Consider the following 27611-nt stretch of genomic DNA (forward strand, 5'->3'; position numbering starts at 1 on the left):
TCACACCCGGAGTTTGCCGCCTGGGTTCAATACTAAATAGCTCAGTAAGCGTTCTACATTTGAATCCCTCCGCCTCTAACGAATTGGCCCTCTTATCTTTTGATTTTTCCCAGCCACCTTTCTCCTTATGCTTCCTTCCAGACATTTCTCACACTCGACTTTGTTATTTTGTGATGATCGTATTGGCGCTAATCAGATTTTTTTCCTGATGATCCACAAAGTCCACAGACAGACAGGGTCTGTGGGACAGCCGATCTGGACTCTGACAGAATTTTCTATTGGTCAGTCCACCCCTGTGTGTGAGCTGATTCCAGATGAGAAGGGGTTTCGTCGTTCCCCTACTTCTCTCAGGACAGGTGAGTGAGCGCCATCTGTAGTGTAAAGGGCTTTGAGTGGTCGCAAAGACGAGAAAAGCAATTTACCATTTACAGTAAATAAGAGGTACTTTGCTGAAAATCACTTAATCACTTCCTCGCCAAACAACAGACACATACACATACCTCTGAGCACCGGCCACCTATGGTGCCGACATAACAGCTAAAGTAACTTTAGAGCTTCACACCACCAACAGATGGATTTTGCAGTTTAAGCCTCGAGGCTCCCACTTTCATCTTTGTCTTTCATCCACTGCTTCACCAATCACACACACACATGGCTCATGCCCATGAATCGAAAATTCTCCGTTCACCCAAGAGCACAGCAGATTCAGATTCATATAAATACTGCATTGGATCTGAAATATTAAGGTGTTCTGTTCTATGCAGCTTTCAATCTTGTCTAACTCACTATCTGTCAACTTTGTCTGTCTCACTTCAATCTGTCTTCACTCTCATTTCAGCAATTACTCAAAAAAATTTAAATGTGGAGCTTGGAGGTACACCTTATTAGGAGACATATTATGCTCATTTGGGTTTCTGAACCACACACAAAAAACACATTTTCTCATACTGTCTGTGCTGGAAGACCTGTCTTCACCTTCTGCCTCAAAGGCTTTGTTATAGCATGTGTGTCTTTTATCGCCCGGTGGCTGATCTGTCTGGTTCTTGGTCTTTCACATCTGCTCTTTCAGCGTTTCAACTGACTGTAACAGAGAATAGCTGTACACTTGTACTAGTAATCAACATGTTTAGAGAGCAGGATGCCTGATGGACATGTTCATTTTTTCCAACATTTAAATAATAAAAATGAGACACAAAATTGCCAAACTTAAATTGGAACTATTTAACAGTTATTGTATACATTATCCCTGAAAATGTTTAATTTTAACCCTTGTGTTGTCTTAGGGGTCAAAAATGACCCGCCACTATGTTTAACAGCAGAGGAAGCACCCTTAACGATCTTTTTTAAACTTGAAATTTGATTACTTTTCCTAGAATGACCCCAAAATGAGAAAAAGTTAAACATTGCCTTCATATTTCCATGAAAGCTGTTCAACAACAGGGTACAAATCTTGTTTTACTTCATGCATGCATGCACACACGTACGCACACAGGCTTGCTAAAAAAAAACAAGTTTACACTTAAGCAGTACCTTTAGCATAACATTAAAAGAAATAAATCCCTAAAACAGTAAACCAATAATGACAGGCCTGCTGGGATGAAAACAAGTAGATTCCACTGATTAAATGCACTGTAAAGAGGGAAAACCTCAATATCAACAAAGTTTGTGATAAGTGACAGGTTGCTTCTTCATGCAAAAATAGATTTGGGTTTGAAAATTCAATCAAGCTATATTTTTTTAAAACTTATATTTATTTGTTTTCAGGTTGTTCATATAACAGCCCACAATACATGATCACAAAACAGACATAAAATAGTCACTTTAACTAAGCGGCAACCTCTGGGCAGTGAGGCTAACCAGGAAGTGCCCTAAGCTGCATTCTACCAAAAATTCCAGCAGGGGGCGTCGACGAAGGTTGCAGAATCATTTGGGTCCATTCATTGCAATACAAAATGAGAAAACATCTCACTTGATTTATTACCTCAGAATTACCTCAGAACACGATGGTCACAATGGCTCGTAAAAATTCTTCTTCAAGACAATCTGATGTTAATGTATAAATAATGGTCCAATTTAGAAGAAAATAGATGAAAAAGATGATTTGGGACGTGGCTACCTTTGAATGGCAGGTGGCTTACAAGGCGAGCCGCCAACAGAAGAGGAGAAAAGCCATGCGTATCCACGGCAAAGTGTCCTTTACTGGTTTGGTCTCATAACTTTGACTCTTTCACTGTATTTTAATTTAATGACAGTTAATTGGAACATTTTGTTCATTTAAAAATGTCTTGTTAACGTTTGGTTGGACTAAGAGACACTCCAAGGCGTCACTGTTCAATTTTCTTAACTAAATAACATATATTTTGTTTTGTTTTTTTGCTAGCCAAAACAAACATCCCAGTTAAAGCTAACATGGATTAGCAGCGACTTCTCTCAGTCAGGTTGAGGTGTAGAGAGGCGTGTAGTCAGTGTCTTCAGATCCCTCTCGCTCCTCCACAGTCCAAATATGGTCTGCTCCCCGTTTTCCGAAAACAAGATGGCGACGAGTGTAACGGCGAACTCGATGCCTCAAACGAGCAGTCCACAAACCATCAGGTGACGTCATGGTGACTTCGTCCATTATCTATATACAGTCTTTAACTTTAACACATGATTACTCTCCGCCCACCCCCACCCTAATTAAACGAAAAACAAACAAACAAGTAAGGCATACTGTATAGTATATCATTGTATGGTATTACATAAGACTTGGTCATATTGGCATTACCCAGGTATATATCAATTTCAAAATTCCAAAGGTCTCCATTTGCTCTTGCTTTTGGGTTGCCCAGTTACTGTAATGTCTTCCTGAGGAACTCAACCAAGAGGTGATGAGGGAAACCAAAGTCCATCTGAATCACCACAAAGCCCTATAGCATAGAGAGGGAAACAGAAAGATTAACAACGTGACTAAGTAGTACAACATGAAAAGGGGCACACAAAAAGATTAAAACAAAAAAAAACAACAACGAAAAAAGAGAACACTCACATCCCGAGAGATCACCTCTGGGTTAGAGATGTCAAATAAGTTAGTTCCCTGTTTGTCCAGCAGCCTGGTTAGCTCAATCTGAAGAGCTGGAACATACACCACAAAAGTGTTACAGAAAGACACATTTCATTCTATCACATTACATTACATTACACTCGACTTCAAATTTGGAATCGAAGAAACCATAATGTAGCCAAGAGAGGTTCTGCTCTCATATCAATAAATGAATTTGACAGTGGTCAAAACCACATCTGTTCACTGTTGAGAGCCCATAATGCTGCATTTAAATCTGGGATCTGGGGACACTGCAGCATACAGACTGCTAGTTTAATAAGTAAATTATAGTACTGCTATATATTTCAAAAATGCTACTTTGACATTATGCAAGACATTCTTGGAGAATATGATGATAATATCAGTAGGCTATGGTTTCCTCTATCCCTTACCAGACAGGACCTTCGGGATGCCTATCTTCTCCACAGCTTCTTTTATGAACTCACGCTGTTCCTCATCTAGCACCTAAAAAGAGAGAGCAGTGGTTGAAGTCCAGTCACTCATCAAACAACATCATTTCAAGAAGCACCATGGATGAAAATAATACTATCAGAAAAATAATCATATTCTACAATATGAGCTATTTTCATTGTAGGGGTTATAACAGACATTGTTTCTCATTTAATGTGTCATAGTTGAGGTCAAATTTGATATTTTCTGTGCCAAATTTAAGTTCTCTGGGTCCTCATTTACATTTAATACATTCTTATTAACACTGAACGTAAGACGTTAATGTTGGATTTTGTTGTAAGCTAACGCTAGCACGCTAGCCTTCGCCCGCTAATGTTAGCATTCTAGTTCGCCTGTGTCAATCACATTGCAGTTAAACAAATCAAATAAATGTATGATACACGGTTTAGTTGGTCTCTCTAATGGCACTGAGATGGTCTTGTTGGACAAGACCAGCAAATAGTTGGTTCTGCTCTGGAACTAGTTTTCCCTCTTGGCAGCCGGCTCTTTGGCAGTGGAAAACCAAAGAACTGGTTTGCAATTGGGCACCGGCAGGGAACCGGCTTGGTCAAAAAGGGGGTTTGGGAGAGAGATTTGGCACAGATCTGGTATTGTCACTGGCCGCATGTGGTCTATGTTCTGGCAACCAGAAATGGGCCACTAGTGGACGGTAATTCATTGCTGTATTTGGACCACCTGAAAATGGGTTGTGTTGCCCAGCACTAGGTCGGTGTGGGCACCTCCGTTCCATTATCGCATTCTTACCTGGTTTTAACCCCAGATTCAGTAAAAACCCGAGCACTGCATCATCCCTGTCATCCCAGCATCCTTTCCTCTTCTCTTGCTTCCAACTTTCCTACACCACAGATGAATTGTATTTTGTTGTGTTGCCTATGTGATTAACCTTTGTTATTTCTCCTCTCAAGGATTTTTCTTCACCTGCTGTTAACGAGGCCACAGACACTCTCTGTTCCTCTCTAGCCTCCTCTCTTAACAACCTGTCCCCCAGCCTGTGACCCAAGTCCTCAGAGAACAAAGGGAAGGGTTTCTCTTCCCAAATGTGATGAAGTGTAAAGTGAAAATAAATGTGTCACAGGTGTCATGATTCCTTTCACATTTACTTTCTACAATGTGGCTTCACTTAACCACCCCAGCCGACCAATTATTCCCGCCACCCGTATTATGCCCATTTCCTGGTTTATTTATACTTAGAAAGTGGGGTACACACATTTCAAATCTCACACTTTGTTTATACACACAAAAATGGAGCAGGATTCCTGGTCTGTGAGTAGTGGCATTATTTTGAAGTATTTGGGCAGAAGTCTTACTGATATTTATGCTGGAGGGAGATATGTAACACACTTCTTACCATGACCCACACACTGTTTCAGGATAATGTTTACTTTTTCAAGACCTCAGAAACTCAAATTGTTGAGAGGAAGCAAGAGTAGCTCTTTTCAATCTCCCATCTAAAATACCACAATTATGTCAAATGTCTCAAATCATTCCCTGCATCATTTTGGACCTTCATAGAAAATACCTGCTGCAGTTTTATAGTATAGCACACACACACACACACACACACACACACACACACACACACACACACACACTTACCCGTTGATGTAAGGGGAGATCATTTTGAAATACAAAAATCCTAGTTAGAAAGGAGAGAAGAAAGCAAATACTTCTGAACTTCTCTTTCTGATGTTTACAGGAACTTTGTTGTGCAACACCTTAAATGCCTTTTGGGAAACAATAAGCTCATATCGCACCATCTCACATTTGAATGCCGTACTGTATAGCATGGACCATTTTGACCAGACTGACACCTTTAGCTCCCTTTCACAACCCAAGTCCGTTTGGTTCGTCAGAACCAAAATCAGAGTGAAATTGATACATTTTGTTGGTTTTGTATTTAGTATGGTTTGCTTTCACAGTGCAGAAATGTAAGCGGAAGAAATAAAATAAAAAGATTTGAAGAGGGGTGTGTACGAAGGTGGAGGGCTGGAATCTACTCACTGTTATTTCTTATTGGCTAAGAAGTTGACGACAAAGCAATGCGAACACAGAAATAAACAAACTAACGTGGAACCGATCGCAAACCGAATGCGTTTCATTATACCGTCTGTAATCTGCTCTTTTGTTCTGACCAAACTAATGTGGAGAGAAACACTCAGAAGAAGCTCCTGTTGAGGCTTTGGGTCTCAAATAATGTGTTGATCTATTATTTCCAACCTGCTGCGACAGCCGTAGAATCAGAGAGGGCGAGCCTTGATGCTCCTACCACGATCTGCTATTTGGAGCAATATGTTGAAAATTCTGCAATAACAAATTAGCTTTAGCTCAGTGGTAGCCTACAGAGTGAAACTGAAGGACACAAATTTCATCTTTATAATATCATCTGTGTACATCTCACCACGCAGGTAGCCCACAATCCACTGCCTTTTGGTTCATTTCCTTTAATTGGGTCGGATTCTGGTCGGATTACGTTCACAGTGGAATCAAGCCACACTAGGGTCCGTTTGGATCGAGACCCTCTCTGCAAGTGGTCTTGGTCTGGTTTTTTTGTTCCGCACCAGATAATAATTGAAGCGTTCACAAGCAACCAAACGAACCGCAACAAGGTCTTAACCACCACAGTGTGATTAAAACAGACTAAACTTTGGGTTGTGAAAGCGTCCTTAGTGTGACCATCTGCATATGTACGGAAGCAAGTCCATCTATTGTTCTGCAGAATCAGTGACTTTCTGACTTATTAATGTGTAAGGTACAGTATGTATGCTGAATTTACTTTAAGATTAACCTTAAAATATAGCTGCACATGTTGCAAACTTAAACGCTACAGCTAGCTCATTCAAAGCTGTTCAAAGTTTGTCTTGTACTCACTCTGGTCGGCTCCCCTGCAGGAAGAGTTTCTTGTCAGCATAGGAAGCTGTGACATCAATTGTCACATCCTAGAAATGATAAAAAAAAAGAAGTTATTATAGTTTTTAATATGGTATGTGCATGTCAATCGGCCTCAGAAATGCATCCGAGGACTGCCGAGCAGATTATGAATATACCGTTTGAAAGAGGAGTGTTGGTGTGGTTTGATTTCCACAGAGGAGCTCCCCAGAGGCCTCCCCAAAGACGGTCGTACCCCAGGTGGAGGTGTTTAAGTAGGGAACTTCTGAACTCCACACTCTTAGCTCTGGAAAACCTGATTCCTGCAGACACTGGAAACACACACAAATGCAAAAGTTTGCCTGACAAAGGTGTATAAAGGTGTTTGCAATTTGGAAAGAGGAAAAAGGTTTCCATACCTTTCTAATGAATTCCGGCATGGCATGGGAGAGATTTGTCTTGAAAAGCTCCTGGAATCACATTAATTGATATAATGTTAAAAACAACAAAATATTTTTAGATTTTCATATTTAAATTTGATGTCCTTACATTTAGCTCTGCTCCAGAAATGTTGAGTTGGAAACGGCCATCTTGATGGGCAGCAGCAAACATGGGATTTAAGACCTGGTCTGGGGTTAAACACAAGTCAGGAAAGCAGCAGTGAGGACATTTTCCCATCAGTTAATAACAGACTGGTCTCCCCTCAAAAACGTCAATATATTGACATTTGCACAGGCAGCAAAATACAACTCATGTTTACGTGTTAAACTGTCCTCCGCTGCCATCTTGCTGACGTAGTAGTAATGATTATAGACTGTATATAGTGATTAATAGCGATGCACAGTTTAAATGGCAGATGCCGCACTCAGGTGGGAGGGAGGGGAGGTGGATTCATTAAACAAACGCCGGACATCCACCCAGGAGAAGGGGGTCCGTGTCCCGTGTGAAAACAAAAGTAAATGACTTCTGTGGCTCACATTTAGTGAATCAGGTTTTTTTTCCATAACTTACATTTTTTCAGTAACTTACAGTTTTTCAGTAACTTACATTTTTTCAGTAACTTACAGTTTTTCAGTAACTTACATTTTTCCCATTACTTGCGTTTTTTTCGTAACTTGCATATTTTCCATAACTTACGTTTTTTTCTGTAACATGTTTTTTCTGTGACTTATGTTTTTCCATAACTTACTTTTTCTCGTAACTTACAATTTTTCAGTAACTTACAATTTTTCAGTAACTTACGTTTTTTCCCATAACTTATGTTTTTTCTGTAACTTACTTTTTTCATAACTAACGTTTTTTTCTGTAACTTACGTTTTTTCCCTAAATTACTTTTTTTTCGTAACTTGTTACACCACCTTGGTAACTACTTAAATTCTGGTATTCAGTACATTTATTTACTTACTTTTTAACCTATGTCAGTGGTTTTGTAGCATAAATTCACAGAAACTGCTGCCTTTTTTATGTTTTGAGTGCATGCTTTGATCTTTGAAGTTAGCTCTTTATATCTTCCCCTTACTTAAACAAAAGAGAACAGAGCATTGGGACAACATCATATCATAGGATATGCCCTTTAATGTACCCAATGTATCTGATGAATATGCATGAGACACTTCATTCCAACTACTGACCTGAGATCCAAAAGTAGAGCATCCTGTTTTCAGTCAGCTGACTGGGATGGAAAACAGAGTCATCGATGACAGCGGTAACGTTGTTATATTTGGTCAGTCCCTGGAAGTTCAACAATACAAGGAAAGGGGATGAATAGAGAGACAATAATATGTGTGTGTACACCTAAAAAAAGAGATTTGTATTTTCATGTACAGGACAATTCAAACTGTTAAATTAAGGCTGTCTAAGTATGATATGACACAATGTATTACAGTCATTAGCTGCCCATACTTTTTACAATTGCTTCTAAACAGGGCTGGATTGGTACAAAAAATCGTCTTCCCGAGGAAGTGAGCTCTCTTCAAAGTGAAGACGAGGAGGTATGGACTTGACTTCTCAGTGTTCAAGTGCCTTTAGGAGCTCTCTACCCAGAAGTACACTTTAAAATCCTCTTTTCATTCAATGTGGACCAAAATATTAGTTGTCCATCCGGGAAGTCAGGATGGATAACTTTCACTCTTTGATATTAATGCAATATCATGCAGAAAAACAAAGCAAGCCCATAGACCGAAAATAGAAAAATATGAAAGAACACACAATAACAGTACAGTGGAAACTCCATTGCTCACTGTTAAATGCTGTTCTACTAATGCTCAGGAAACAAATGTTTACATATTGAAAAAGATCCCTTTAGGTGGGCAAATTTTCTTGCAGAGACAGAAATGTCCTACTAGCACATTTAACAATGTTACACTAACATAATTGCCTTCACGTTTAACTGCTAGTCCATTTATCACCTCCAAATCTATCACGTGGCATAGGTAACAGCAAATCAGCTTGACAAAACTGACAGGACTCACCAACAGTTATGAGCAGGCACTAGAATGTTATACTGGTAATAAAATTTAACAGTAACAGGAGCAAGCCTAGCGTGTTGCAGTGCCAGTCAATGAACTTCAACCAATTAAGTCATTAAGTTAAAGTCCATAGCTGTTAAACTGTTAAAATGGGCCAAACTTACTGTCATCAGTGTGCACATAATAATAATAATAATAATGATAGTACTACATAAGATGATATGGTTGTGTATTTGACTGGATATACAGGTAATATTCACCTTGTGGTATGACTCAATGTAGTTAGCAGTGATGACAGGAGCAGCAGTGACACGGATGTCCACACTGATGTCTCCATCGCTGAGGAAATGCTCTGTCAGCATACAAACACACATACACACATTTAGAGACATTACAGAGGTTTAAAAAAATCATTAAATAAAATACTTAAATACATATTAAATCAATATTAACTTAATATATTGACCCCAATTGTCAAATGTATGGATGTACAGATAATTAAGATACTTAGTCACACACACACACACACACACACACACACACACACGCACACATGCATACACACACGCACACACGCATAAAAACATGCACCCACACAAACACACACACACACACACACACACACACACACACACACACACACACACACACATACATACACACACACACACACACACACGCACACATGCATACACACACACACATGCATACACACACACACACACACACACACACACACACACACAGCTACACTTTCACACACACTCACACACACACACATGCATACACATACATGCACACACAGACGCAAACACACACACATGCATACACACACACACGCACACATGCATACACACACACACACACACACACACACACACACACACAGCTACAGCTTCACACACACTCACACACACACACACACACACACAGCTACACTTTCACTCTCTCTCTCTCACTCACACACACAGCTTCACACACACACACACACACACACACACACACACACACACACACACACACAGCTTCACACACACACACACACACACACACACACACACACACACACAGCTACACTTTCACTCTCTCTCTCTCTCTCTCTCTCTCTCACACACACACACACACACACACAGCTACACTTTCACTCTCTCTCTCTCACTCACACACACACACACACACACACACACACACACACACACACACACACACCTGCTGTGTCTTGAATGAAGTCAGCCAGTATATTTGCCACCTTGTTGATTTCCTTACAGATCTGAATTTGAGAAAAGACTGATCATTTCTTCTGTATGACTGGTACTCTAACTATAACATACATGAACACATGTTCTATTTAGTATAACTGTCAGACCAAAAAATGAAGATGACTCAAAGGCATGTTGTGTTTCCCTCACCTGTCCCTTAACGGCCAGTTTGACAGTGAAGGTAATGAAGTCAGTGAAGAGCTTCTTCAGCATGTTTGGTCTGACCAACAACAGCAAGCACACAGTGAGTTCAGACACTTATTATGTAATGCAGATGCTTCTTCTTTTCTGCTACTGACAGCCCATCAGGGTTCAGCTCTGTCACTTACTCTTTGTCGTGCTGCAGATGCAGTAGGAGCTTGTGAAAATTAAGAGAACAGTCTGATGTGTCTGCTGCTACCCTCTCTTCTCCACAGTCTGATGGAAGAGAGAGCAATACCAGAACAGATGGAGGGTCACAGAAGGTGATAGTAAAGATGGTAAGTTGGTATTTCTCCATAATATGCGGTGCCTTAATTGCAGTGGTGGAAAAAGTATTCAAGTCCTTTACTTTACTTAAGAATAAGTACTAACACCACACTGTGAAATTACTCCACCACAAGTAAAAGTACAAAAAGTATCAGCATCAAAATGTACTTCAAGTACAAAAGTTAAAGTACTTTTTAATGCAGAATGGACCCATTCAGATTGTTAAATATATTCTAAATATATTATTAGATTATTTACATTGATGCATTTACAGTACGTATGTAAGGAGCATTTACATTTTGTAAAGGCAGGGCTCATTTATAACATACTGTTATGAGGTTTAATGTAAAATAATGTCTAATCACTTTAAATTGTTTTGTTTTTTTAAAGTTAAATCTTGCACATTGTTACATAAAATGGAAATACTCAAGTAAACTACAAGTACCTCAAAATTGTAATTGAGTAAATGCACTTATTTACATTCCACCACTGCTGCATTGGAACAAAAATGTTCCAGTATGCTTAAATAACCATGAAACCAAAAATCTTCTAAAAAAGTAAAGTAAGTCACATCACAGCTTAGAGGGGGAAACATACATGAATGGAACCAATCAATTCTACAACATAGTTTCATATAATTCTACATGTGTTGCAGTACAGGTTCATTCTCATTGGTTTTAATTGCATTTTCTGAAAATGTGGCTGTACTGAATCCATTTTAATGCAATCATCTTGATGCTGTTTACCTTTTGGCTCCATTTAGTGTTTTCCAGAGGTACACCTGTGTTAACCACAAGATGTGTATACACAATAAAGTATAGAGAGAGCTCATGTTAGCAAAAATCTCATTTTTCTACCAAGCCTAAATCCGTGTTTACATGTACAAATAAGGTACTTACAAAGTCTGGGGTTGATTCCAAGATCAATCTGACTTTCAATTTCAAAGTCAATTGAATGTGCGACGTTGACACTAGAAAAGAAGAAAAAGGCAAATCAAATCAAATTCACTGGTAAAATAGTACAATAGATAGAGCTTTATCAACAGGAAATCCACAGAGAGGAGTTACAGAGTTTCCTCTCTCTGTTTGACTGACGTAATCGGTGGAAAATGCGATGACAGTATACAACAACAATGAGCTCTGAAAAGTTTTAGCTGTTACTCGAACTGGCAACATTATTACAAAATGTGAGTCTATGCAACTTTTTTCTGCAGAGCAAAAAAAGTGACATTTGCCAGATGATCACAGCCACTAAAGCATGATGCAACAGTAGCAGAGTAGAGAGGGAAAAAAAAGTAATAAAATCAAATGTTGGGGTTTACATATTCCTTGAACCTGAGCACCACTTGTGTGGATCTCAAGATTCAAAATTGTGTTTTGATTGCTATCAGAATTGTTAATAATTATCATAAATAATTATTAATGATATTGAATGATATGACCTGATTTACTCAAAGTCACCTCGAGATGGGGCACCACTCCGTAAAAAAGGAAAATATAGCCAATTCAACTAAATCAGTCTCATACTTTAGTTACTAAACTATCAATGTGGAGCTAGCAAACTAACAACTTTGGATTAATAATGAATTTAACTATAACCAAATTACCATAATAATATTTAGCAATGGTTGAATGAATTTGGAGTTCTTTTCATAGAAGAGGTTGGCATACCCCGCACACATGTACAACATTAAATGGAAAGCATGTATTTTCCAAAAAGTATTATTCTTACAAAGCAAAGCAAAGTAAAACAAAACACACAATGTCTAACCTAAGCAGACTATTTACAGTGTGAAGGTGTGAGAGGGGTAGAGTGTGTGTGTATGTGTGATGCCACCTAAATGATCTGATTACAGGTTAAAATCTTGTGCTAAGCCTTTTTTGCGTTTGTTGCTATCTTAATCTTTGCCCAGTTGGGGGTAGGTTTTGCCACACCACTGAGCTGAATGTTAGTTTTGATTTACACAGACACATTTCACTAACCCTGGCATGCAAACTAACCATTCTTGACACAACTAGATCATGTACGATATACTTTGACTTCGCTGTTTGAACACAGACATACACCTTGAATTCAGAGTTCATGGCAAATGATCCTTTTGTATGACCTCAAAACCCTATGAAAGTCCAGTCAATAAGAGGCCAGAGGGGAGTAAATGGAACAATCCAAAGAAATGAAAGAAAATATGGAAAATACTGTGACTGTCAAGATGTAGCTCATCCCAGCTGCTAGCACGGTGAGCATTTAGCTTGTAGGTCGCCAACGAGCCTTGTGAGTTGTACATACATCAGCCATGAAAAAAACATTTAGATTAACTGGAAGTACCACAATCTGGTGCGACCAGGTCTTAAATAGGACTTAAATGACTAAATATAAATTAGTAGAAGTGGGGGAAAATAATCGTTACAGCATAGTATCACAATATTTTGCGTGGCAATATTATATTGATTCATGGCCGCCAAGTATCCATATTTAGCGCTGGCAGACCATCAGTATATTTGCCGTAGCAGACTCACTTTTAGGAATATACTGGTAATACTGGTATTCTATGAAACTAGAATCTAGGCACCACATGCGTCAGAAGTGTCGGGAAGTTGTCGAAATAACGCTGCAAAGTTTGGCTTTTTTCATGTTTCATTCAAAATGAAAGTCAGATCAGTGAAGCTTAAAGTTGAGGAAAGTTTGAGAAATGCTGCAGTTGTTGTCGTCCATACATGTTTGATATCAGTTCAGTTCAGTTTGACTGAATACTTTGTTGGTCAGTCTGTGGTTTGACTCTCATTGTGGAGGAATAAAAATACTGAAGTGAGATGAATAGACTGAGAATTGTCTCTTGATTGAATTTAATTTTAATGACACAAAATGAAAGTTAAAAAGTTAAATCGCAATATATTGTATTGCAATACTCACAATACTATCGCAAAATGCCTCAAAATCGCAATAATATCATATCGTGGGCCTCTGCTGATTCACACCTCTATGAATTATATAGAAATTATTTTTTGTTTTGTTTTGTCTTTGACAATCTCAAAGGAAATATTTGTTCTGAATATAATTTTTTTGCTATCTTCTAGTATACACAGATTGTTGTTGAATATACACTCAGACTCACAGCCAGTTGCCGTATCCGTACTGTAAGCTCCCTCTGAAGACTGCGGACACGTTGCTTATTTCCAACGCGACTCCTTTACCTGGGAGCATTTCAACTGAACTCCGACCAATCGATAGGTTGTGGATCTCCAATCTGGATGGGTCAGTGAAGGAACATCACATTATTTAATGACATTTTGTGTGTTTGTCTGAGCAGGACTTGATTTGTCCACTTACCTGTCAAGGCCGTATGTGACTGTGCCAAGAAATGGCAGAGATCTCGATCCGTTCACACCTGGATATCTGGCATGTTGGAATGCTGCTTCAATCACTTTAGTGGTTTTCTCATTCACTGTTATTATCACACAAAAAACAGACATATGATCAACAGTTGGGGAAGCACACACGAGTATTATTCAGCACTTAATACACAAAAATAAAACATCTGCTAGTAAAACATTTGAAGAAATAATATTATTACGGCTTCTTAATGACCAGTGGTGGAAAGTAACTAAGTACATTTACTTAAGTACTGCACTTAAGTACAATTTTGAGGTATTTTACTTGAGAATTTCCATTTTATGTAACTTTATACTTCTACTTCACTACATTTAGAGGTAAATATTGTACTTTTTACTCCACTACATTTAGCTGACAGCTTTAGTTACTTTTCAGGTCGAGACTTCACATAAAATATATGATCAATTTAAAGTGATTAGACTTTTTAAAAAATTAAATCTTAAAACAGTATATTAAGTAGTTAAATGAGCCCTGTCTTTACAAAATTAAAACGCTGCTTACATAAAAGCATCAATACAAATAATGTAATAATATATTTACTTAATTTGCACTAAGTTGTATATAGTATATAGTATATTGTTTAATGTCTTTTTCTATTAGATTGTTTATTTTTTATCTTTATCTAAAAGGAAAAAAAAATGTGTGTGCATTTTTTGTGGTCGGCTGTAACAAAGAAATTTCCCCACTGTGGGATTAATAAAGTCGAATCTGAATCTGAATCTGAATATATAAAACAATCTGAGTGGATCCATTCTGCATAACAAATACTTTTACTTTTGATACTTTAAGTACATTTTGATGCTGAAACTTTTGTACTTTTACTCCAGTACATTTTGAATGCATGACTTTTACTTGTAGTGGAGTAATTTCACAGTGTGATATTAGTATTTTTACTGAAGTAAGAGATCTGAAAACCTCTTCCACCACTGTTAATGACTAAACAATGTATGAGTATTCTGCAAACATGGGAGGCTGGCAGTCTCCAAAGTGTAGTTTCCAAAGGTTAGAGTAAAGTCTGTGATTTTTTTCTCTAAAATGGGTGGAAAAATCTCTTCCAACATATTTTTATCAGGATTTTTTCGACAAAAGAAGAAGACATATTTTTTCCACAAAGCATCAAGAATTGAGGAAAATATGATTTTGAATTTGAGACTCAATTGCACTGGTGTGAAATCCACTCTGAAATCCCTTTTAAAGAAATTTGGTACTGTAGGTTGTTTAACAAAAAGGATGCACGGCTACAATGATTAAACAGTTGAATGAATCTTTGCAGATAAACACCAAAAAGTCAAAGTCAAAAGTCCACTCACATACAACAGCTGCAGGGTAGGTGAGTCGACATATAACTCCAGTGAATCGGTAGGCTGAAACAGGGTCTTGCAGGCAGGCGTGGGACACCCCAAACGCAGATAGAAACAGCAGCAATGGTGAGAAAACATCACGCGGCATAGTGCACTTGTATACTTCACCTCTGTGAGAGTGGGTTGAGATTTTTGACCCTGTGGACTGTTTGCAGTTGACTTTAAGTTGCTCCCATGTGCTCTGTTCTTACACAAACGTGACAATGATTATTGGAATTTCAGCCAATGTTTCCGGTCTCTTTTTGGTTTTTGCTATGAAAACCCTACAGTCTACTAACCTTGTTTTCTCCGCTGTCAGGGAGGGCTCTATGCACTGCAACTATCTCTTGGAAACCCTTTCCTTTATCCAATCAGAGATGGCCAACTTGTGTGAATCACACTTGATGGACAAACACTGATCTGAGTCATTGCCTTTCAAACAAGGTCCCCTTAAAGCAAACTGGTCAAAGTACAACCTTTATTTAAGCATAGTCGAAGCAGATACACACTCTTAATCTTTAGATATATTCAAATCGGTCATCATCAGGAGTATAGATATTTGAGGAAAATATCCTTGTTTTTTGTATATTGCAAAAAGTAAACTAGCACATTATAGACATAGTTTGTGTATGACAGAAAGATACAGCTGCACTCAAGAAATTAATTCTCAACCAAGCTCTTCATGTAGGCCTACTGATGTTTTTGTAACAGCCATCGTCATGTGATACCGATGCACAAGGAACCCCTTAGCTTTTGTTTTGGACATGTCAGGGACAGTGTGTCACTTTCTGACATGATATGCATAGTGGCTTTTCAACTCAATGGATTCACACAGGACGTCAACATCAGTCCCTCATGCTCTTTGTATTGCTTCTGTTACTCTAGTCTTTGAACATTAACAGATGAGTTTGAAGGTGCTGTGTGTCAGTTTCGCAATGGAGGCTGTAGGCTTTATCATAATGCAGGGCAAAACTAGTATGTAAAGGATGGTGGCCGACTAAGGCAAACATGCTGCAGACAGCAAAACACAAATAAAACACATAAAACATAGGCAACAGAAAAATGCTGCAACAGAAAAATGCTGCAATCACAGAAACGAAGCAAAAGCAAAAACCTTACAAACCCACAAAACAAATGCCAGGAAAAATGCTGTAATTAACAAAAACAAACAAAACCCCATAACAATTGCAAGAGTGAAAAAGCTGCAATTCACTCCACAAAACGTAAGTGTGCAAGGCCACTAGGGGGACCGGACCTGGTGGGACGGATCAGACCCATAGATCGTATAGCCCGACAAGCTCGAAGCTACAAAGCTAACGGAGGCTAACAAGCTACAATGGGACCATTGCTGCTATCTGATGTATAATTTCTCTCCCCACGTTACGTGCAGGGAACGGGTCTGATTGGCTCACTTAGGCGCGTGAGCAGACAGTAGTTTACGGAGCGCTAGATTTGAATGATTAAAATTTGATTAATTGTGAAGTCCAAGTACAGAGTTTAGCTTTAAACACATAACTTTAATAGTTCGCTAATGTAAGCTCACAGCTACCAAACAACTTAAGCAACAGTGTGTTAAATTCTGACTGTAAAATACCTCTTACGGAAAGTGCTGCATTTGAGGCACCGGTGGACAGATTAGATGCCAAATTTAAGTGCAGGATGAACATGGGAAGGATTGCAGCTTGCAAACAACAATCTGAGGAGTCAGTAGGTGATTATGTGACTCCGCTGACCAAAGTCCATGAGGACAACAGTGAGATCCCATGTCCACAGCCTAATGGTAATGGTGACATTCTTATGAGCCCATGGCAGGCTCATCTGAGGGACAGATTTATCCAAGGACCCTTACCTGATAGCCATGTGAAAGAACACTTTGCTGGCCACGAGACAGCAAAATTACAGGATGTGGAGGAACATGCTGCACATGCTGAGAAGATGATAAAGGACAAGCAGAAAAAACGGAAATATAAAAAGAAAGATAACATGAGTGACAAGCTGATGATGGCTCAGCTCCATGTTTCTGAGGGATGACAACAAGGCAGAGGAAGAGGACGCAATGAGGATCGCATCAGTTGTGGAGCATTCGATCGTTGGCACAGAGAATGTCCACAGCAGAAGATGGGTTATGTGGGTTCAGATTGGCTAGTGGTGGAACCGGGGACAAGCAGTGATCCGCACAAGTCATTATCAGTGAGAACCTCTTCATACACAAACATTTAGCATGCAAGAACAAAAGCAGTTGAATAAGTAACCTATTTAGAGCAGAAATGTGAAAATATGTTTCAGTGGACACTGTACATATGCTTTGCTGATGCAGGTTGCATATGAAGTGATGCCCAAGCTAACATTAATAGTCACAGGTCAACCTATCACCTTTTTAGTGGATTCAGGGGCAACAGAATCAGTAATAATGGGAGATTAATTAGTTCCCAAATCAAATATGAGTGGGAGATTTATGAGAGCAATGGAGCAACTGGGGATAAATATGCAGCGCCACTGAAAGTTTATGATGATATACCTTCAAACATCCATTCCTCCTCTCATCCTGTTGCCCTATAAATCTATTTGGACCTATGAGTGTATTGGGACTCACTTTGTTTGCTTGTGAAGCAGGGGTAGCTTATTGTTAGGCAGAAACAAGAGATTAGTGCAGTACAGTACAGTGCAGAAGAGTGAATCAGTACAGGCTTACATCCATGGGGCTGGGTCTATTAAACGCCATTTGCTGCAGCAGAAGAAGACCTATTCACACCCACAGAAGGACACAAACACAGACCCTAATGACAGACTCAACACATCACTGCAGTGCTAACATTTCATCAGATGCTGAGTTTGAGTTACGGTGGTTTAGAGAGGGTCAAGAAAGTGAGATTTTGGGGACAAATTTGATGTTCTGCATATACAACGGTGGGCCCTGGGACTGTGGATCAGGCAGTGTAAGGAAGACCACCAGTGGCACAAAACAGGAACATCTGAGGTTTTCTATCATGCTTTTAAGTGTTGTTGTCAAGCACATTTTCATGCGCAAAGATCTGTACAATTAGTAGAGGAGATTTGTTCTGCTCGAGCACCTGATGTACCTAATCCACATTCTATACTATTCAGTCTCAAGTTCCACCGACGAGTAAATAGTTTTCAGTTGTTGATTTGGTGTTTTTAAGCATTCCAGTGCATAAAGATTCGCAGTACCGGTTCTTGTTTTCTTTCAAAGAGAAAACTTGGACTTGGGACGCGTCTCCCAATGGGTTTCTGTCACAGTCCAGGAATTTATAATGCAGCATTGATCTGTTAGAAGTGCATTATTGCAGTAGGTGAATTATTTGATGATTTGTTCTCTGTCAAAACAGGCCTGTGAAAGAGACACTAAAGCATTGTTGCAACATTTAGCAAGTAACGATCACAAGTTCAGTCTTAGTAAATTGCATCTGGTTAAACCAAAAATTACCATTTTGGGGCATGTGATCACAGCAGAGGGCAATTCTCTCCCAAGCGTATGGCTGTTATCCAATGTTTGGTTGGTTACACATGCTGTTTCAAAGTTATTGCGAAAGCAGAAAACTGCTAATTTATCAGCTGCAAGGTGGTTGAGATACAACATTGTTTTTGCTTTATTTGCCTGATATTACAGTGAAACAGTTTACTGTTGTAAATCCTGCTACTCTTCTTCCGACAGTGGAGGACATGATTGTGTAGCAGCAATAACTGAAGTTTGTTTCCTTAAACTAGAATTGCAAGATGTACCATTTTCTAATGCTGAGTTGGAACTGGTTTTTTTTTTTTTTGATGGACCAGCCTCACGTGACCCAGCCACAGGGAAGGTTTTGACAGGGTTTGCTGTTGGTACACAACATGGCACCATCATAGCAGAGCCACTTCCATCTAACCTTTCTGCACAAGCGGCCGAGCTCAAACCTCTGACTGAAGCATGGAAATATACAGGTAGGAAAAACAGTAAACATCGATAGTGATAGCTGTTTTGCATTTGGGGTAGCTTTTGACTTTGGAGCAATTTGGAAGCATAAAGAGATTCTCACATCTACAGGAAAGCTGATAAACACATCATAAGTTAGTGGCTGATTTATTGGAGGCTATCCTGTTACCCAAATAGCTATTTGTGAATGTGATGCCCAGTATGAGCAAAACTGTGGTGGAACTGTGTTGTTTGTACTATTGCACTTGTGTGTATTTTGTACTTGTATTTTATGTCTTTTGTCTTATACTACTGTCTGCAAATCAAATTTGCCCTTGGGGACAATGAAGTTTTACCTTACCTTACCTTAGCTTACCTTATCTTTCCTTATCTTAGCTTAGCTTAGCTTAGCTTATCTTACCTTACTGACGATATTGATCCTGTTCACAGGGAAATGCTAAGGCTGATGCAGCAGTAAAAAGATCAGCTTGGTTACCTTTTGTCTCACCACAAAAAAAAAACACAAAGACCACTCTCTTAATCTAAGTCCTCAATTCTTCAGAAATTGCCACGACACTGCATCTCAGTCCCAAGTATAGACAAACACGATGTGCACAATGTTAAGAATGTTGTGTTTCTCTATACTTAGACTTAGATGCAGATCAATATTTCGAAAGGTTCACATACTTTTTCCTGCCCCGTATGTTGTGAGGACTACGGATGTCAACATAAGAGTTCAACCGCAGTTTGTTGACCCCATGTTTAAGTGGACTCACTGAATGTTATGACACATAGGGCAAACATATAAGCATGATAAATATGATGACCCTAAGTAGTTTTTCTAGTTGCAATGGCCCTACTGCAAATACAAGCAGAGGTCGCTCAGGACACATGCACGTGTGGCTGGACCTGCAGGACTTCACATTGACCCGCATGTTTTCCCTGCAGCTGTCAAAGTCGATAAGAAAGATGAGAGACATTTTTTATGCCTGAGAGAACCAAAGTACCCAGCCATGTTTATAACTCTTCGAAGCTGTACTTCAGCACAGTGTTGCTTTGAGCTACATGCTAATGTTAGCATGCTGACATTTTGATGTTTCCTTCGATAGCAGGTATAATGTTAACCATTGTCACCATGTAAGTTTAGCATGTTGTTAAGTAAACTTTTGCTAGTTTTAGCTAGGGATGGGAATAATTAATCAATGATCAATTAATGGTTGTTAAGAATTTTTATTCAATCTGTGTATTTTTTAATTTGAATTTTATCCATCACTAAGTATCAGTACTCACTAAACTGAAACACGGCCAAACGTTCAGTTCTGCGGCCATACGTCAATAATCCAATGAGCTGAGATTTAAGTTGGATAAAGCTACAGTTTGCAAACTAAAAGTTGCAATAACAATTATAAAACACACAGAAATACAGGAGTATTAATTTGATACAGTAAGCTTACTGTATCAAACCTTGCTAGCATGAATTACAGGGTTTAATTTGATCCAAAACGTATTTAAACACAAAACACACTTAAATATGCAAGATTACTGTGAAAACTAACCTCATGTCTCTTCGGGGGCGAAAACATAAAACATTGAACTTCTTCAATCAGTAAGTTTTACGATCGACAGGAAGTATATTTGGTCCTTTCAAAATAAATTAAATTAGCACATTAAGACGCCAAGACCCACCAAGCACCAAGGAACAAGATAGACAAATGCATATGGTGATTTGGTAACAAAACAAAAAAATCGACATTTGTGAGACTTTTGTAAATTGCATTTTTCGGGCAACTGGTTGACGAGCACTTCAGTTCTCGGGACATCTAAGAAACCCTTTTATTGTCAACATGCCTAGGAAAGTCATACACCATTTAGTAATGCCCTGAGTCTCTAGTTTGTGGTTGTTAAGATCCATTAGGTTGTGATTATCTTAACATCACAACAGAGCCCTGAACACTTTTTTTTAGAAATTGTAGAAACAATGCATTTTCCCCTGACAGCAGGCTACCCACTTCCAGCATACAAACACATTCACTAAACTATTTGATCGATGCAGGAAACAGGGGATGTGCATGTATATTTGTGTCCGGGTGAAAGGTCAAACACTGGGGCATGTAAAGTAAAGGAACAACATGAACTGAACTGATAATAACAACATTGTCTACGTGGAACAGGCTGTCAGATGGACTCTGAACCATTAAAGGCCCATTGGATATGTTTTAAACAGGTAACTAAGGGAACTTTAAAAGCTATAGATTTACGAGAGACGTTTTTATTGTTCTGTTTAGCAATTGAAAAAGACGACCTGCCAGTGGGTCGACTAGACCATCAAAACCACTTAAAGTGTTCTACCACCTAAAAAGGTCAACCGAAGCCTGATCAGTGGTGGAATGTAACTAAGTACATTTACTCAAGTACTGTACTCAAGTACAATTTTGAGGGATGTGTATTTTACTTGAGTTTTTCTATTTTATGTAACTTTATACTTTTACTCCATCTAGCTGCCAGTAGTGATGGGACAACAAAACTTCGTGAACCATTTGCTTTACTTATGGAGCCCACTAGATGAGGCTCTTTGTTCAACAAAGGGCTGAAAACGCACTCAATTAGCATTGCTTAAGCCTTTTTTTTTAAAAGCAAAGACCGCATGTTGAACGCTTAAAATAAGAAAGTAACTTTTAAAACAAGATAAATTATCTAACACTTGTAAATCTAAGTTTGTTTTAACTTAAGAGCCAAATAATTTGCAGTGTATAATAGTATAAATAGGAATTCAAAAGGTTTGAAGCAAATAAAAAATAACCACTTACTGTGATTTCTTTTCTTTTTTTTCAGTGCAAGAACAGCAGACCAACATTAATTGCAAGAAGTAATTTTGTGCATTTTTACACTGCACTTTTAAGATTCCGTGCTCAAATGAATGTAGTTGTACTGAGGGCCACTTCAATGCGGCCCCTGGGCCTCCAGTTGCCCATCCCTGCCATAGACTGTATATCAATAGCTTTAGCCTCCAACCATGATATGGGTGAGTGCAGTTTTCACTTTGATCCAACAGAGGGAGACACACTTCCTTTCTCCAATCCCAACTCCTGTCAACAAACCCCTGTTCAAAGCTTACTTCAAACTCCAGGTAGCCATCCAGCACTTGGAAATCTTAAATAATGCCATTATAGCTAACTCCTGTCCTACAGGTATACTGAGGCAGGTCAACAAGCTCAAGGCCTTCATCAACAGTGGACCATATTGCGGTATAAGGAATACCCCCCCTCAGTTGAGGCACTAAAGTCCCTCTTATTGAACACCAAACCACCTTCCCCTGTTGAACATCTGCTTGCTCTCCTTGCTTGCAGCTTCGACTGAGGCACAGGCGAATAACCAAAACATACCTGTGTTTCCACAGATTCCAGAACCTAAATTACTCACGTTGTTTGTAGTGAGTGTAGTAAGTTTTTACCCCTGATCCCTCCACACATTACACACATGTTGTGAGAGAGACGGCATACTGGGCAGAACCCAAATCTAACCGTTCACAAACCGCCCTGTGCAGTAATGTTGTGGCACCATGCAGTAACAGCCAGTGGTGGAAAGTAACTTAATACATTTACTCAAGTACTGTACACAAGTACAATTTTGATGAATTGTACTTTACTTGAGTGTTCCCATTTTATGTAACTTTTTACTTCTACTTCACTACATATTGAGGCAAATATTGTACTTTTTACTCCACCACATTAAGCTGCGAGCTTAAGTTACTTTTCAGGTCGAGATTTAACATGAAAAACATGATAAATTTAAAGTGATTAGACATTTGTTGATATGAAACCCCATAACAGTATATAAGTAGTACAAATGGCCCCTACCTTGACAAATTTAAAAAGCTGCTTACATAAATGCATTTATAATAATAATAATAATAATAATAATAATAATAATAATAATAATAATAATACTATATTTGGAATATATAAAATAATCTGAGTTGGTCCATTCTGCATAATTACTTTTGATATATTAGTCAGTTTTGATCCAAATGTAGTTATAACTAGAAATTTATCTTAAAGTTTTAGATTTCAATTTTGCTTTATTTCAGAGTAATAGTGATATAAAAATTGCAGTCACGACAAAATCCAACTCAAACTATGAATGTGATACAGTGTAGCCTTGTATTTCTTCATTGTGTTGAATAGTGAAGACGAGAATAATATAAATTATACATTTATTTGATGTGTGATAAATGTAGTTGAGTAAAAGTACGTAAGTTTGCCTCTAAATGTAGTGGAGTAGAAGTATAAAGTTACATAAAATAGAAATACTCAAGTAAAGTACAAATACCTCAAAATTGTACTTAAGTAAAGGTACTTTGCTACATTCCACCACTGTTTTCCAGCTCCAGGAGAGAAGAACTGTTAAATAAGGGACCTGGCATGTACACAATGCATCACTGTTCCACCTATAGAGGAAAGAAGCAACAAACAGGATCAATGTCTGCAAGTCCAACTGGAACAAAGGAAACTGTAACTTAACTTTTCCAAGTTGATAAAGTGGTGCAGCATGAAAAGGCATTACTCAATATCCATGGAGACAGGTAATAATTTGCTCTTCAAACACAGATGTTCCTCCCAGCTTTATCTTTATTGACAGATGGGAACAAAAGGGAGGCAGCACTGAATTTGACCTTGCTGTGTTGTAATGATCACAGTCCTATCTGAGGTGATTACATGATTTTATTGTTACAGCCCTTCTCCAAGCAGTAAAGTTACATTTCTAAAAATAGATCTGCAAACACTGTATGTGGAATCGAAAGCTATGGAAACTGTTCTGAAGGAGGCAAGAGAGAAATGAGGATAAGATGAAACTCTAGATGTTTTGACAGTTACAGTGTTTTACCAGTGATGGCACATTTTTGTTAACCATTTCAATATTAATCTGAATTAATAGACAATGGACAACTTCATTCTCTGTTTTTTTCCTGGTCATCTTTGCAAATGTTTAATTTATCTGCACATTAATTTGCCTGCAAATGTTTAATTTAACAGTTTAACTATCTTTCTTGTTCATTTTAATGCCTGCTACAACTAAAGGTACATTTGTTTGGACAAATATATTGATAACAACAAAAAGAGCTCATAAGAGTTTAATTTAAGAGCTGATATCTAGACATTTTAATGAACTTTTCAATTACTTTTTTTTTTTCCATTGAAAGCCACCAGAAGCAGGACAGTGGAAGAATAAAAGACAATGAATGGGATTATGGAATATGGGAAATACAATTAGATAGATAGATTGTTCATTTTAATGCCTGGTACTGATGGCCTGGTGATAATGATTTTGGTTATTATCAAAGCTGATGTCTAGCCATTTTCCATGGTTCTCTTGATAATGATTTTGGTTATTATCAAGAAAACCATGGAAAATTACTAGATATCAGCTCTTAAATTATTTTCTTATGGCTGGTATTTAGTACCAGGCATTAAAATGAACAATCTATCTATCTAATTGTATTTCCCATATTCTATAATCCCATTCATTGTCTTTTATTCTTGCCACTGTCCTGCTTCTGGTGGCTTTCAATGGTATAAAAGTCAAAAGTTCATTTAAAAAAAAAAGAAGAAAAAAAAACAGGCAAAAGTTCAAAAGTCTTATCAAAAAGGAAACGATAACCAGGATGACCCTGCTGAACTGAGCCTACTTGCTGTTATAAAGGTCTCTCAGGTTCGTAGATTGGAAGCCCAAGAGTAAACACACACCGCAGAAAAAGACTGGTCTCAAAGCAGGCTTTTTATTCAGGTCACAGGTAAAGTTATGCAGCGCTGGTCAGAATGAACCCTGATTTCTGTAATACTTCACATTTTCATTATTCTACAGAAGCTGGATTACACGCAAACGTAATTCTATTGGCCAGTTACCAATGACATGGACATTGTTGAAGATTGTGATACACAGTGTGTGTGTGTGTGTGTGTGTGTGTTGTTCTTACAGGCGCGTATCTATGAGCTGACCACCAGGACAAAGTTTTGAATCAACCAGACAAATTTTAAAGTATACATATCCATAACTCCTCAACACCAACTGTAAATTGCCTCTGAGGAGTGATGAGGTTTGAGTTCTTGTTCATGTTCTGCAGTTGCAATAAACATTTTAAACCTGAGTTGTCTGACTGAACTGTAACTGTAACTGTGGTGATCCACTGGTACACTGCAAAAAAGCCAACTTGTATTTTTTGGCCTAAAACAGTTATTTAAATTGGTGAAACTACAATACAATAATGCAAGTTAGCACTACAAATGAAGCCAGTTGTATGCTCAAAAACAAGTTTGTGAGTTGTTGTTACTTACATCTTTAAGTTGGGGTTCAAAACAGGGGACAATCGTTCTGCTAACTCTTATTTCTTTGTTGTGAAATGCGGGAAAGCGGTGAAATTCGGTCATTAGCGAAAGCTACCGGCAAACTGATGCTAGCGGCTAACTGATGCTAGCGGCGCTGCTTGTTACAGCTACAAGAGTAGCCATTAGCATATCAATGCTAACTCAAAATTGTGGTCGCAACATTAGCTGACATTTCATAGCGGCGTTACAATCGTGCCAATTCAGCACATTGCAGAAGTAAGGATTAAGTTGAGCAAGCTCAAAAACTAAACTTAAAATATTTAGTTTAATTGTCCAACTTAAAATTTTATCGAAGTTTGTTGCCTTGAAATTTTGAGTTCACCCAACTTTTCTTTTTTTGCAGTGTAGGCTCTAAACCTCATGGTAAACTTTGACACAATCATTCTGACTTTGATTTGATTATCAGTGTCAGTGATCCCTTTATTATAGAGATAATAATGAGATAATAATATAATATGGAGATAAAATGAGGTAAGAGATAATATTACAACAGCCAAGGTGATATTATATGGACTCCTTGTTGTAAAGACGGTCTATTCTCTCTTGTTTACTGGCATCTATTATAAACATGGCATCATAAAATGTTTCCGTAAGAAGTTGTAAAACAATTGAAACACCTCTGAAGCGTTGAACATGTTGTCCTTGGCGGACTCGTCGTGATGTCGTCTATCTTAAATGAGTCATGTGAGATAAACATTGAACTGGCTTTACAGCACGGAGAGCATTTCCACATCTTTCTCACATCTAATGAAATGCTGCACATGTGAGCATGTGTTTTTTATTGTCCCTTAAGGCCGGAAGAGGGGCAATGACCTGCAGCTGACCATGATCCTTGCTGTCACATGTACTATCTAGAGCTTTGGGTTTTACAATGCTGTAAAATACACCTGAAGCAGGATGACGATAACATCTTCAGGCAGCCAGACATCAATGTTGGAGATCTGACTTGTCTCCATGTGAAAATAATCGTATTTAAACAGTTAGTAGCAATAATGCAAAATAAGGGGTCCAGTTTTTAACCCGTGTATCATTCGTTCTTTCCATTTTCAATTGGCAATCAAAAATCAAATAATGAAAAATGTACTTGTTATTTGTTTTTTATTATAACACAATAAATGAAAAAAATGCTTGTTTTTTCATATTTCAATATTAGGTCAGATCAAAAATACGAAATGGAAAAACGGGCACCAGGACTGAATTTGATTTTAATATTTAATTGGTCAGGTATATGTGACCCGTAAGTTTGTAATGTAATATTTTACTATACAGTATATATACAAAGGTGTTTTATTTATTTTTTTAAATCCACAGTGAACAGTTCTGTAAATATCATGCATTAATCTTCTTTCCATATTTATCTGGTATTTGGGCTTGGTTGTCTAACACTTTATTCTGAAAACTGAAAACCGCACGTCGACACAACAAATACATTTTCGGCGCGACACAATTTAATTATTTTATGTAGTTAATACTTCATCTCCTCTCTGTGGCTAAGAGTTTTATACTGAAAAAAGTGAAAAAGAATGACAGTAAAGCATTTATACTTCATGTCAGCTCTCTTGGAGCAGTTTCAATGAATTTACCATAAATATCACAATACGGGTGCACTACATTATATAGGGGAAGGCTGGTTTGACTATGGAAAAGCGAATGACGGCTCACTTGACCGCAGTCAAACTTCTAGGTCACGTATATAAATGGTAAATAACCAGTCAATTTTTCATTATTTGATTTTTGATTGCCAATTGAAAAAGGAAAGAATGAATTATACACGGATTAGTTTTAAACACTATTTTACTGTTATTATGGATTAAAACAAAGATTAGGTTAAGTTAAAGGTCATGGTTTCAGGAAACAATTAATACGTTGTCCCATGTTTTTTTTGACCCATCTATTCACCCCAACCTCCTCCTGGTGCAAATTTTGGATTAGAAGTGCATTTGTACAACAAAAGAAAGGTAGAACAGGAGAAGAGATA

The 27611-nt window shown here is 38.1% G+C and overlaps 1 protein-coding gene and 1 long non-coding RNA gene across 3 annotated transcripts; one reads left to right on the plus strand and one right to left on the minus strand.

Moving 5' to 3' along the window:
- Nucleotides 1-15707, minus strand: cetp (cholesteryl ester transfer protein, plasma). 2 transcript variants are annotated; one of them, XR_009394550.1, is made up of 18 exons: nt 15311-15707; nt 13938-14052; nt 13723-13854; nt 11510-11580; nt 10472-10559; nt 10293-10362; nt 10093-10153; nt 9144-9235; nt 8047-8146; nt 6965-7044; nt 6835-6885; nt 6595-6747; nt 6419-6486; nt 5147-5186; nt 3472-3544; nt 3026-3111; nt 2765-2906; nt 1-2672 (listed from the first exon to the last, which is right to left on the minus strand). XR_009394550.1 is itself a non-coding variant. In XM_059335218.1 (17 exons), the coding sequence occupies exons 1-17, from the start codon at nt 15447-15449 to the stop codon at nt 2829-2831; spliced, it is 1497 nt and encodes a 498-aa protein (XP_059191201.1). In that variant the 5' UTR covers nt 15450-15706; the 3' UTR covers nt 1-2828. The 2 variants fall into 2 exon arrangements, 1 of the variants encoding a protein (XP_059191201.1); XM_059335218.1 differs by having other exon boundaries at nt 1-2906; nt 15311-15706.
- On the plus strand, nt 15320-27403 carry LOC131973261 (uncharacterized). Its single transcript, XR_009394551.1, has 3 exons — nt 15320-15427; nt 19133-19279; nt 25227-27403. It is a non-coding gene; the product is annotated as an uncharacterized LOC131973261 (long non-coding RNA).
- The last annotated feature ends 208 nt before the right edge of the window (nt 27404-27611 follow it).

Source organism: Centropristis striata, chromosome 6 (genome assembly GCF_030273125.1).
Source record: "Centropristis striata isolate RG_2023a ecotype Rhode Island chromosome 6, C.striata_1.0, whole genome shotgun sequence".
Taxonomy (NCBI): Eukaryota; Metazoa; Chordata; class Actinopteri; order Perciformes; family Serranidae; genus Centropristis; species Centropristis striata.

Bases quoted from the DNA above. Each gene is read 5' to 3' on its own strand.
- cetp (XM_059335218.1), bottom strand. From the start codon at position 15,449: ATGCCGCGTGATGTTTTCTCACCATTGCTGCTGTTTCTATCTGCGTTT. The intron at 6,886-6,964 runs GTAAGGACATCA...ATGTGATTCCAG, and splicing joins TTTCTGGAGCAGAGCTAAAT to GAGCTTTTCAAGACAAATCT. The intron at 6,748-6,834 runs GTATGGAAACCT...GTGTGTTTCCAG, and splicing joins TGCCGGAATTCATTAGAAAG to TGTCTGCAGGAATCAGGTTT.